This window comes from Heptranchias perlo, unplaced genomic scaffold (assembly GCF_035084215.1).
Source record: "Heptranchias perlo isolate sHepPer1 unplaced genomic scaffold, sHepPer1.hap1 HAP1_SCAFFOLD_156, whole genome shotgun sequence".
In the NCBI taxonomy this organism is placed as follows: domain Eukaryota; kingdom Metazoa; phylum Chordata; class Chondrichthyes; order Hexanchiformes; family Hexanchidae; genus Heptranchias; species Heptranchias perlo.
In genome coordinates this window covers 479,052-492,494 of record NW_027138817.1, presented here as the reverse complement: position 1 = coordinate 492,494, position 13,443 = coordinate 479,052, and the positions used below count along the sequence as shown (strand labels likewise).

The 13,443-nt window shown below is 50.1% G+C and overlaps 2 protein-coding genes across 2 annotated transcripts in view; one reads left to right on the top strand and one right to left on the bottom strand.

The window, feature by feature from the left end:
* Window positions 1-1,196, bottom strand: part of mtch2 (mitochondrial carrier homolog 2) — a 35,100-nt gene extending 33,904 nt beyond the window's left edge. Inside the window, exon 1 of the mRNA XM_067977519.1 lies at window positions 1,113-1,196. Within this exon, the coding sequence (XP_067833620.1) occupies window positions 1,113-1,182 (70 nt within the window). The 5' untranslated portion in view covers window positions 1,183-1,196. The remainder of the gene's footprint in view (window positions 1-1,112) is intronic.
* A 6,759-nt stretch (window positions 1,197-7,955) lies between these two features.
* Window positions 7,956-8,381, top strand: LOC137309257 (acidic phospholipase A2-like). Its single transcript, XM_067977518.1, has one exon. It carries the CDS (start codon window positions 7,956-7,958, stop codon window positions 8,379-8,381), a length of 426 nt encoding a protein of 141 aa, XP_067833619.1.
* Window positions 8,382-13,443: the final 5,062 nt, after the last annotated feature.

Below are 13,443 nucleotides of genomic sequence, written 5' to 3'. Positions count from 1 at the left end.
GGACATAGACAGACTGGTAAAATGGGCAGACACATGGCAGATGAAATTTAATGCAGTAAAGTGTGAAATTATTCATTTTGGTAGGAAGAATGAAGAGAGACAATATAAACTAAATGGTATAATTTTAAAGGGGGTGCAGGAACAGAGAGACCTGGGGGTGTATGTACACAAATCTTTGAAGGTGGCAGGATAAGTTGAGAAGGCTGTTAAAAAAGCATGGGATCCTGGGCTTTATTAATAGAGGCACAGAGTATAAAAACAAGGAAGTTATGCTAAACCTGTATAAAACACTGGTTAGGCTCCAGCTGAAGTCTTGTGGCCAATTCTGGGCACCGAACTTTAGGAAGGATGTGAAGACCTTAGAGAGGGTGCAGAAGAGATTTACTAGAATGGTACCAGCAATGAGAGACTTCAGTTATGTGGAGAAGCTGGGGTTGTTCTCCTTAGTGCAGAGAAGGTTAAGGGGAGATTTGATAGAGGTGTTCAAAATCATGAACGGTTTTGGTAGAGTAAATAAGGAAAAACTGTTTCCAGTGGCAGAAGGGTCGGTAACCAGAGGACATGGATTTAAGGTAATTGGCAAAAGAACCGGAGGCGACATGAGAAAAAAAATTTATGCAGCGAGTTATAATGATCTGTCTGAAAGGGTGGTGGACGCAGATTCAGTAATAACTTTCAAAAGGGAATTGGATAAATATTTGAAGGGGGAAAATTTGCAGGGTTATGAGGAAAAAGCAAGGGAATGGGACTAATTGGATAGCTCTTTCAAAGAGCTGGCACAGGCATGATGGGCCGAATGGCCTCCTTCTCCTCTGCATCAATCTATGATTCCATGAAAAGCTGGGGACCAGTCACCCAGCTGGAGTTCTGAGGACCAGGGGATAGAAATGATGCTGCAGCAGTTTCACTGAAAGCCTGAACCGTTGCACTGTGACTGGCAAGTGCAGCGGCAGCCGGCTGAGTGATACAGTCCAAGGCACCAGAAATCAAACCATCCTCACTCTCCATTGGTTGGACATGTTGTAATGACTGGCTGAGAATGGGTCAGCTCTGAACCACGGGCACTGGCAGACAGCAATCTAAGGAACATTCAGCATTGCTTCAGCACCTACCGTACGTAAAGAGCCCGGGCAACTGGAGAACTGGCCGTCTGAAGATGTTGCGGCCCAGAGTCGGAGCCATGGGTTCATGGCCAACCTGGGATGGGGAGAAAAATAACTTCATCAAGTTGGATTACAAAACCTAATTGGTGAACAGGGAAGGGGGGGGGGGGGGGGGGGGAACCGCCCCCATTGCACTGGTGGGGGGGGGGGGGGGGGGGGGGGGGGAGGGGAGAACCGCCCCAACCCCCAGTGAACCGGGGGGGGGGGGGATCATGATGAGTAAAAATGGTGTACGTTGGGTCACAATGAGTGCTGCCAGGTCCTTCAGCAATTTTTTAAAATTCATTCATGGGATGTGGGCGTCACTGGCGAGGCCGGCATTTATTGCCCATCCCTAATTGCCCTCAAGAAGGTGGTGGTGAGCCGCCTTCTTGAACCGCTGCAGTCCGTGTGGTGAAGGTTCTCCCACAGTGCTGTTAGGAAGGGAGTTCCAGGATTTTGACCCAGCGACAATGAAGGAACGGTGATATATTTCCAAGTCGGGATGGTGTGTGACTTGGAGGGGAACGTGCAGGTGGTGTTGTTCCCATGTGTCTGCTGCTCTTGTCTTTCTAGGTGGTAGAGGTCGTGGGTTTGGGAGGTGCTGTCGAAGAAGCCTTGGCGAGTTGCTGCAGTGCATCCTGTGGATGGTGCACACTGCAGCCACAGTGCGCCGGTGGTGAAGGGAGTGAATGTTTAGGGTGGTGGATGGGGTGCCAATCAAGTGGGCTGCTTTGTCCTGGATGGTGTTGAGCTTCTTGAGTGTTGTTGGAGCTGCACTCATCCAGGCAAGTGGAGAGTATTCCATCACACTCCTGACTTGTGCCTTGTAGATGGTGGAAAGGTTTTGGGGAGTCAGGTGAGTCACTCGCCACAGAATACCCAGCCTCTGACCTGCTCTTGTAGCCACAGTATTTATATGGCTGGTCCAGTTAAGTTTCTGGTCAATGGTGACCCCCAGGATGTTGATGGTGGGGGACTCGGCGATGGTAATGCCGTTGAATGTCAAGGGGAGGTGGTTCGACCCTTTCTTGTTGGAGATGGTCATTGCCTGGCTCAAATGTTACTTGCCACTCACGAGCCCAAGCCTGGATGTTGTCCAGGTCTTGCTGCATGCAGGCTCGGACTGCATTATTTGAGGGGTTGCGAATGGAACTGAACACTGTGCAATTATCAGTGAGCATCCCCATTTCTGACCTTATGATGGAGGGAAGGTCATTGATGAAGCAGCTGAAGATGGTTGGGCCGAGGACACTGCCCTGAGAAACTCCTGCAGCAATGCCCTGGGGCTGAGATGATTGGCCTCCAACAACCACTACCATCTTCCTTTGTGCGAGGTATGACTCCAGCCACTGGAGAGTTTTTCCCCTGATTCCCACTGACTTCAATTTTACTCGGGCTCCGTGGTGCCACACTCGGTCAAATGCTGCCTTGATGTCAAGGGCAGTCACTCTCACCTCACCTCTGGAATTCAGCTCTTTTGTCCATGTTTGGACCAAGGCTGTAATGAGGTCTGGAGCCGAGTGGTCCTGGCGGAACCCAAACTGAGCATCGGTGAGCAGGTTATTGGTGAGTAAGTGCCGCTTGATAGCACTGTCGACGACACCTTCTATCACTTTGCTGATGATTGAGAGCAGACTGATGGGGCGGTAATTGGCCGGATTGGATTTGTCCTGCTTTTTGTGGACAGGACATACCTGGGCAATTTTCCACATTGTCGGGTAGATGCCAGCGTTGTAGCTGTGCTGGAACAGCTTGGCTAGAGGCGCAGCTAGTTCTGGAGCACAAGACTTCAGCACTACAGCCAGGATGTTGTCGGGACCCATCGTCTTTGCTGTATCCAGTGCACTCAGCCGTTTCTTGACATCATGTGGAGTGAATCGAATTGGCTGAAGACTGGCTTCTGTGATGGTGGGGATATCAGGAGGAGGCCGAGATGGATCATCCACTCGGCACTTCTGGCTGAAGATGGTTGCAAACGCTTCAGCTTTGTCTTTTGCACTCACGTGCTGGACTCCGCCATCATTGAGGATGGGGATGTTTGCAGAGCCTCCTCCTCCCGTTAGTTGTTTAACTGTCCGCCACCATTCACGACTGGATGTGGCAGGACTGCAGAGCTTTGATCTGATCCGTTGGTTGTGGAATCGCTTAGCTCTGTCTATAGCATGCTGCTTCCGCTGTTTAGCATGCATGTAGTCCTGAATTGTAGCTTCACCAGTTTGGCAACTCATTTTTAGGTACGCCTGGTGCTGCTCCTGGCATGCTCTTCTACACTCCTCATTGAACCAGGGTTGATCCCCTGGCTTGTTGGTAATGGTAGAGTGAGGAATATGCCGGGCCATGAGGTTACAGATTGTGCTGGAATACAATTCTGCTGCCGCTGATGGCCCACAGCGCCTCATGGGTGCCCAGTTTTGAGCTGCTAGATCTGTTCTGAATCTATCCCATTTAGCACGGTGGTAGTGCCACACAACACGTTGGATGGTGTCCTCAGTGCGAAGACTGGACTTAGTCTCCACGAGGACTGTGCGGTGGTCACTCCTACCAATACTGTCATGGACAGATGCATTTGCGACAGGTAGGTTGGTGAGGACGAGGTCAAGTAAGTTTTTCCCTTGTGCTGGTTCGCTCACCACCTGCCGCAGGCCCAGTCCGGCAGCTAGGTCCTTCAGGACTCGGCCAGCTCGGTCAGTAGTGGTGCTACTGAGCCACTCTTGGTGATGGACATTGAAATCCCCCACCCAGAGTACATTCTATGCCCTTGCTACCCTCAGTTCTTCCTCCAAGTGGTGTTCAACATGGAGGAGGACTGATTCATCAGCTGAGGGAGGGCGGTAGGTGGTAATCAGCAGGAGGTTTCCTTGCCCATGTTTGACTTGATGCCATGAGATTTCATGGGGTCCAGAGTCAATGTTGAGGACTCCCAGGGCCACTCCCTCCTGACTGTATATCACTGTACCGCCATCTCTGGTGGGTCTGTCCTGCCGGTGGGACAGGACATACCCAGGGATGGTGATGGAAGAGTCTGGGACATTGGCTGAAAGGTATGATTCTGTTGAGTATGGCTATGTCAGGCTGTTGCTTGACTAGTCTGTGGGACAGCTCTCCCAATTTTGGCACAAGTCCCCAGATGTTAGTGAGAAGGACTTTGCAGGGTCGACTGGGCTTGGTTTGCCGTTGTCGTGTCCGGTGCCTAGTGGTCCGATGCCGGGTGGTCCGTCCGGTTTTATTCTTATTGTGACTTTTTTTAAGCGAGATTTTACAACTGAGTGGCCTGCTAGGCCATTTCTGAGGGCAATTATGAATCAACCACATTGCTGTGGGTCTGGAGTCGCATATCGGCCAGACCGGGTAAGGACGGCAGGTTTCCTTCCTAAAGGACATTAGTGAACCAGATGGGTTTTTACGACAATCCGACAATTATGGAGATAATGTTAAGACCACGTGTTAGCTGTGCCTCAGGGATAGCACTCTCGCCTCTGAGCAAAAGGTTGTGGGTTTAAGTCCCACTCCAGAGACTTGAGCACATATTCCAGGCTGGCACTACAGTGCTGAGAGAGTGCTGTCTTTCCGATGCGACATCAAACCGAGGCCCTGTCTGCCCCCTCAGATGGACGTGAAAGATCCCATGACACTATTTGAAGAGCAGAGAAGTTTTCCTGTTTGCTGGCCAACATTTATCCCTCAAACAACATCAATAAAACAGATTATCTGGTCATTATCACAGTGCTGTTTTCACAACTACAGAACACCTGATGGCGGAGTCAGCAAGTGAAACACTTCAGTAAACACGCAGCAGCTTAAAATAGCCCAGTCACAAAGTGCGAAGAGTGGCACATTTATTTTCTCCCCCCATAATTACTTTGGTGTTGTGCAGTGTACTTATCCCAGCGCGAGTCCCACCCGGGCCAGGCAGTGCTACAGCATTGGGCACGGCCCCAGCTAGGCTTTAATTACACCCTGCTCATTCTCTCCCTTTCACCTCAGGTGCTCAGTCCTATAATTCAGCAGGAACAGCCCTCACTCACAGGCCGTAATTGTCCCTTTCCAAATTCACGCCTGTGACTGGACGTCATCCAGAGTGACCACACTCTCTCTCCGATAACTTCTCTTCCCCCCACACCCACCCACCTCCTTTCCTGAAGGTGCTGCCTCTTTGCTGAGGGACAGTTTCACAGTCCCTCGGTGCCCCTGGCACTTCACACAAGTGGCCCATTACGAATCCTGGACACCCTCCAGGTGTGAGCCTGCACAGATAATGTCGGCAGGCGATTTGACCGTGGCGTGAGGGGGTATCTCAGCCGAGCTTGATCGCATCTTCACCCATTTCTCCCCTGGTTCTGTGCAGAGATGTTCCCCGTAGCCCACTGCAGTGCCCCTACTGCCAGCCAACTTAGCAAACCCCAGTGATGGAACCTGGTCTCTATGGTTCAACTACTAACTTGTGCAGCTTGTAGAATCATCCAGCCTGGGCTAGGAGTGGAAATCTGGAGCACACTCTCTTCCCCCAAAATGCTGCTGTTGCCACTGGGGGTCAATTGAAAACAGAGATTGATAGATTTTTTGTTAGGCAAGGGTGTTAAGGGTTACAGAACCAAGGTGGGTAGATGGAGTTAAGATTCAGATCAGCCATGAATGGTGGAACAGGCTTAAGGGGCTGAATGGCCTCCTCCTGTTCCTAGATTTCTCTGGGTGGTGCTTTTAGTGAAACTGGTTTTAATTCATAAAATAGCTGGCTTAATGACTTCAATTAAGGACTTAGCTCAAATAATTAATGAATTTGTTAAAATAACTATTAATTGACGTTAAAGTAAGTGGTTAATGACTTTGTTAAAGTAACTTTGTTAAAATGGCCGCAGAGTTAAGAGCAGAGAGAAATCTGGCTGGTCAGAAATTGTGGGCATCAGACCACTGATGGGAACGCTTTATCTATTTTATACAAGTTTAAATATTTAGGGTAAATCCATATTGGAAATGGCCCCAGGGTGTCTTGGTGAAATTCCCTTTGTTCTTCCACCAATATTGTATGAGCGTCAGGCTCTGCAGCCATTGGTCTGCTGTTGCAGACGGGACTGGATAGAGGTCTGTAAGCTGCAATCACTTATGCGCTGCCAGGGACCGTCTCTGCAAGAGTTTGCCGAGAGAAAATGGAAAAACGACGGACTCAAACAGTTAACTCAGTTTGTACGCAGTGTAAATTACTGATTGGACTGTATACTATCTGGCCTATGTGTTTGCTTCCGTGGATCGCATAGTTTGTAAATAAAACTGATTCATAGTTTAGCCTGCACAAAGCGGTCTAATGGTGTGATATTTTCCAATCTCCCACCAGACAAGCGATGTAATGTGCATCCGATAAGGAGTGATTTACTGAGATAACCGTAGGGCCCAGCCACAACAATTCAAAAGATGCGGGTCAGTTTGTGGTACTAATTCTGGGTGAAAGGAGCATTGGTCTCTCTTGTACCGCACAAATAAAGTGCAGGCAAGAGCAATCGTTTGTCCTATTGCCAGTGCTGTTTTAATTTTTTTAAAACTGGGTAAAATAATGAAAACCACTCTTGCTCTACTGAGAGAAACCCTGACAAACACAAGACACAACTTTCTAACTATAGTAAATCCAAGCCTGGTGTGGCTCTGTGGATACATTTACTTGCGTCAACATTTTCTTAAATTATATGCGTGGCTCCTGTGGTTTCATTGGATTTCGCCCCTAGCATTAAATAAATCCTCGGTGGCCACATGGGGAGGTGCTGAACCGAGGACAGTCACTTCTCCATCGGACGGGGTGGGGGAGTAAAACCCGAGGGGGAAGACGGTCGCTGGGGGCTCACTTGCACAGTCTAGTGGCTGGTTTTGCGGTGGGGGTGTTGGAAGGATTGGATCAGCTTGCTTTGATGCGATGTACAGTGGGAAAGGGGCAGAAAACAACTTGAGGGCAGAGCAGTGGTCTTATCCTCACAAAAATATATTAACGCAGTGCAGACGTATCCCCCTGGTTCTAGTGTGACCACAGCAGCACTGCAAAGGGATAGGACTTGCAGGAGATGCACTCTGCTCCCTTTCCTATAAAAACGCACGGCAAGGATTCAGGCCCCAGAGGTAGGATACTGATGGTGAGAGGTACAGTACAAGGTGAGGACCCCCACAGGCCTCAGTGTACATAGTCTGGTTGAGAAGGGTCCCTCCATGCAGTGTTCATTTGGAGATTTGGTTAGTGTCGCAAAGATGAGATTGCTCAGCATGCACACACCACAAGCCACTGCCATTCTCCAACAGAATGCATCAAGACCCAAAGCTCCAATACTGATTTAACACCTTTTAAACAGATAATAGTGAATTGCAAGAGACAGCGGCAATATAAACAGCGAGGGGAAGGGCAGGAAACGTTTCATTGCATTTGCCTAAACCTTACCTGTGGCTATTTTCACACTCACAATCATTTCTTTTTAAACTGTTTTAATCCAAAGTGTTTCTCGTTTCTTGGAAAAGTCTTGCTCAAATAACCTGGAATATTTAGAACCAAACTGCACTGCGATGTGCAGCCAGTAAAGAACAGACTGCAGAGGCAGAGAGCGTGAGGGGAGGGCCAGGGATCATGTGATGTGAGGAAAGGGAGGGAAGATGTGTAGGGCTGAATATAAGCCAGGAAAGCACAAAATAGCAGAGAGGGAGTAAGGACAGAGAGTAAAGAGGAGGAGAATGATGAGGGGGCTCTCAGTAACGGTCCTACTTGCTGCCATTTGGTCGTGTCTGTGCCCCAGGGCTGAGCTCGGCCCTGCTGCACTCCGAGAGCGGCGGGGTCTCGTCGACATGGCCATGACTCTGTGGTGTTATCGCTCCAAACTGGGAATTCCCCTCCTCAAGCTCAACAATTACGGCTGCTACTGCGGGACCGGGGGCACGAGCAGACCCGTGGACCAGGTAGACCAGTGCTGCTTCCTCCACGATTGTTGCTACTACCACGCCAGGGTGACCCTGGGCTGCCACAGCCACGTCAAGTGGAGCCTGTACAACTTCACGTGCAAGAGGTCGCAGACGGAATGCAAGGGGAGGACCGTGTGTACCAGGATGTCATGCGAGTGCGACAGGGCCTTTGCCGAGTGCCTGTCCCGGGCTAAGCCCAGCCAGCTACACTACTTCTACAAGAGGAGGTTCTGCAAGGAGATCAAGTCGGTCTGCCCGGCCATCTTCCCCAACTCCTCGACCATTATGGAATGGATCAAACAAGGCATCTAAGCCCGGGACACCTTGATCGCACGGAAGCAGCAGCACTCCCCCGCGCGCACCGGACTTGGTCAAGCTGCACCATTACACCGTGCTCAGAGGTCAGGGGTCAGCCTGGCTCGTGTTCACAACGAAGGAGACTGCTGCATCGGCCACACGTGGGAACCACTTGAGCAGAGGGCTGAGCACACACCAGCACAGCCTGATCTGATATACAGGGACTTCTAAACAGAAACTGTGAGCGCCCGGAAGGTAACATTTTATACAAAGTACAGGTCTCATTAGCCAAGAAACATTATCATGTTACCGCACAATTTTCTGCTTCTTCTAAATAAAAATAATTTGTATGAATTTAGACCGTAACAGTGTCATATGGATGGCATGGGGCAAGGCACAGCCTGCTATTGCAGTGAGTCATTCAGAGCAGGTCACAGGGCCTGGCTCCTGGTCTGTGCTGGAGTTCGCTGTTAATCTGGTCTTGGTGCACATGGGCTTGTGGAGCGGGGGGAGATCAGTCAGGGTTCCTGCTCCACATCACCATCCACTGACTCCTCATAGAAATGGTGCATGTTTCGGCCTAGTGGTGAGGCCAAAAAGGCCGAATAGCTTGCTACATTCACTGACCCTCACTGGGCTGCAGGTCCCGTCCATTCCCTCACTGGGCTGCAGGTCCCGTCCATTCCCTCACTGGGCTGCAGGTCCCGTCCATTCCCTCACTGGGCTGCAGGTCCCGTCCATTCCCTCACTGGGCTGCAGGTCCCGTCCATTCCCTCACTGGGCTGCAGGTCCCGTCCATTCCCTCACTGGGCTGCAGGTCCCGTCCATTCCCTCACTGGGCTGCAGGTCCCGTCCATTCCCTCACTGGGCTGCAGGTCCCGTCCATTCCCTCACTGGGCTGCAGGTCCCGTCCATTCCCTCACTGGGCTGCAGGTCCCGTCCATTCCCTCACTGGGCTGCAGGTCCTGCACATTAACCAAGCTCTCACTAGTACAGCCTGATCCTCCCCTCAGTACAAGACCCAGCTGGTAGACTGCACTTTCCTCCCTGTCCCCACCCCCCCCCCCCCCAATACAACAACTCGCATTTAAATGTCCCAAAACACTTGACATGAGAATTATCAAACAAAATTTGGTACCGAGCCACATAAGGAGTTATGGCAGGACTAAGGCAGGCAAATCCCAATTTTCTATGACCTTGCAGGGTTAAACCAGGCAAATCCCAATTTTCTGTGTCCTTGCAGGATTAAACCAGGCCAATCCCAATTTTCTGTGTCCTTGCAGGGTTAAACCAGGCCAATCCCAGTTCGCTATGACCTTGCAGGGTTAAACCAGGCCAATCCCAGTTCGCTATGACCTTGCAGGGTTAAACCAGGCCAATCCCAGTTCTCTATGACCTTGCAGGGTTAAACCAGGCCAATCCCAGTTCGCTATGACCTTGCAGGGTTAAAGCAGGCCAATCCCAGGTCGCTATGACCTTGCAGGGTTAAAGCAGGCCAATCCCAGGTCGCTATGACCTTGCAGGGTTAAAGCAGGCCAATCCCAGGTCGCTATGACCTTGCAGGGTTAAAGCAGGCCAATCCCAGGTCGCTATGACCTTGCAGGGTTAAAGCAGGCCAATCCCAGGTCGCTATGACCTTGCAGGGTTAAAGCAGGCCAATCCCAGGTCGCTATGACCTTGCAGGGTTAAAGCAGGCCAATCCCAGGTCACTATGACCTTGCAGGGTTAAAGCAGGCCAATCCCAGGTCGCTATGACCTTGCAGGGTTAAAGCAGGCCAATCCCAGGTCGCTATGACCTTGCAGGGTTAAAGCAGGCCAATCCCAGGTCGCTATGACCTTGCAGGGTTAAAGCAGGCCAATCCCAGTTCGCTACACCATTGCAAAACTTCCTTGAACTGCACTTCCTTATTGCTCAAGCCCCATAATGGATTTCTAAAACAAAACAAAGTAATACGCAAGGAATAAGATGGTGGAAAGGTGATGGTGGGTCCTCAGACCATGGTGGTCATGTGCCAAGTTTGGAACTGCCACACTGACCCAATCAGGATCTAGAGAAAGTAAAATAAACTAACAAGATGCTTTGATTATACATGGGGTGGGGCTGGGCTGGACTTTCATTCCTCAGTCATGTTGAGGTGATAGGTGCCATCGATCTGCATGAAGTGATCCTGCAGCCAGGACATCCTAGAGCACTAAGCAGTCCTGCTGCAATCCAACAGCATAATCTAAGTGTTACCGGCTTAGACCGATGTGATTCGTCCAACTACAGGAATAAGGGAGGATCCAAGCGACAGTTACGTCACAAAAAGGACAGCGAGCGCATGTGACAGAAAATCATATACCAGTTTCCCATGTGAACCAGTGTTGTGTGTAATACACCACAGCAGGGACCAGGAGTCAAGAAGAGGAAGGCTCAAATTCCCAGGGATCGACCAGGTAAAGATGTCACTCAATGCACGATTGAGCTGTCCAGACCGGAATTCTCAGTCCACTAAACCCACCTGGAGCTGCAGCTGGGACACAACAATTGGCTGCAGCATCCCTGGGCTATGGGGAGAGGGATTCAGCCAGGGATCGACCCCCAGCTACTGTGCAGTGATCCCTGCGTCTACATGTGGACGCCAGGTGATGGTAGGACTGGGTTGCCCTCTCTCTCCTCCCCATGGTTGCATTTCCTGCCAACATTCACTATCTTGGCTCACAAATAGATATTAGGTGCAGTACAGGAGGACTGCTGGAACTCAGGGAATCAATGGCGAGGAGTTAGTGTCTTCAGGGGATGGGGGGAGAAAACAGGAGGTAAAAATTGAGAGAACACTCAAAAGTCCTGAGAGAATAGTGCACATTAAAGAATGAACTTGCATTTATACAGTGCCTTTCATGTCCTCAGGATGTCCCAAAGCGCTTCATGGCCAATGAGTTAGTTGCTACGTGCAGTCTCTGTGGCTATGTAGGCTAACATGGGGGGCAAGATCCCACAAACAGTAGCAAGGTAAATGACCAGTTAACTTGTTTTGGTGGCGTTGACTGAGGGAGGAATGTTGGCCAGAACTCCAGGATAACTCCCTGCACTTGGAATATACGTCCACCAGAACAGGGAGACAGGGCTCGGCTTAACATCTTTTCTGAAAGACAGCATCTCTGACAGTGCAGCGCTCCACTGAAGAATCAGCCTGGATTATGTGCACAAGTTTCTGGTTTGGGGCTTGAACCCATGACCTTCTGACTCAGAGGGGAGAATGATACCACTGAGCCAAGCTGAAGAGAGCTTAGATAACAAGATCTTGTTGGATAGATCGACCTGCAGCGGTATTGGGTGTGAAAACACTAAAAGAGCTCTGGTGAGCAATGTATAGGACTCCAGAGGAGAGCACAATGGATCTGCAGTGTGTTCCCTGCTGTGGCTGAGGACAGAGTGTGATGGAGGAGCAGTGCCAGTTACAAATAAAGAATACAGCAGGAATACACCTGGGGTTATGCAGTAACCGTGCGCCGACCTGCTTATTTCCAGAATTTTGTTCTTGTATGGGCATCATTGGTTAGTGGAAGAGATTCAAAATAGGAAAAAACTGCAGATGCTGGAAATCTAAAATAAAATAAGAAACTGCTAGAAACAACCAGCAGATCAATCAGTAGCTCCCATAGCACCCGTCATGTCTCAAAGTCCTTCAGATGCCAGTTTTGTGCAGTGATTATTATATAGATAACCAAGGCACCATTTGGTAAGGTCCCACAAACAGCAAGGGTGTGAATGACTAGTTAATTGGTTTTAAAGGTCGTTGGTTGATGGGTGAATGTTGGAGAGGACACTAGAATTCCCTGCTCTCCTTCGAATATCGCAACCTGCACAGGCAGAGGGGGCCTGGGTTTAATGTTTCATCCGAAAGACAATACAGCACTCCCTCCCTCAGTACTGCACTGGAGGTTCAGCCTGTATTACGTGCTCAAGTCTCAAGTGGGACTTGAACCCACAACGCTCTGACTCAGGAGAGAGCGCGACCACTGAGCCAAGCTGCCACTCTGGCTCAGTGGGATCACATTTCAGGTGCTGATCACTCTCCACCTGCTCCATTACCCTGTCCCTTCACTCTGCTGGACCCTGTGTATTTCCAGCACTTACTGCTTTTCTCTCACTTGTAAACAATTTTACAACACCAAGTTATAGTCCAACAAATTTATTTTAAATTCCACAAGCTTTCGGAGGCTTCCTCCTTCGTCAGGTGAACGTTCACCTGAGGAAGGAGGAAGCCTCCGAAAGCTTGTGGAATTTAAAATAAATTTGTTGGACCATAACTTGGTGTTGTAAAATTGTTTACAATTGTCAACCCCAGTCCATCACCGGCATCGCCACATCTTTTCTCTCGCTTGGCAGTAGCAGCAAACATGGTTCACATCAATTGTTAAAACTTGTTTTGATCTGGAAGCTGGAGACAGGCTTATCTGGGATCAGCCCACCAAACTACGCAGACGTGACATATTACTTGACCTTACAAAAAAGAAAACAACTGGCATTTACATAGCACCTTTCACATCCTCAGCACAACACATTAACAGCCAATGAAGTATTTCTGAAGCCTACGTTAAGAACAATCTTACATTTAAGTCGCACCTTTCATATCCTCACGATGTCCCTAACCATTTCACAGCCAATTAATTAGATTTTGGAAGTGTAGTCACAGTTTTTTTGTGACACAACAAAGCCATCGAAACAGCAATGAGATAGTCAACCTGTTTTAATCTGTTTTTAGTGATCTTGGTTGAGGGATAAATGTCGGCTAGGGCACTGCGTCTTCCATGATTAGAAACATGGGATCTTTTGCATCCAACCGAGAGGGTAGCCTTGCTTTAATGTCTCATCTGAAAGATGGCCCCGCCGACTGGGGGGGGGGGGGGGGGGGAGACGGGCCGTCACTGGGGGGGGGGGGGCAGACGGGCCGTCACTGGGGGGGGGGGGGCAGACGGGCCGTCACTGGGGGGGGGGGGGGGGGGGCAGACGGGCCGTCCTGGGGGGGGTGGTGGGGGGGGGGGCAGACGGGCCGTCGACTGGGGGGGGTGGGGGGGGGGGGGGGGCAGACGG

Coding starts and splice junctions, on each gene's coding strand:
- LOC137309257 (XM_067977518.1), top strand. CDS start 7,956: ATGGCCATGACTCTGTGGTGTTATCGCTCCAAACTGGGAATTCCCCTC.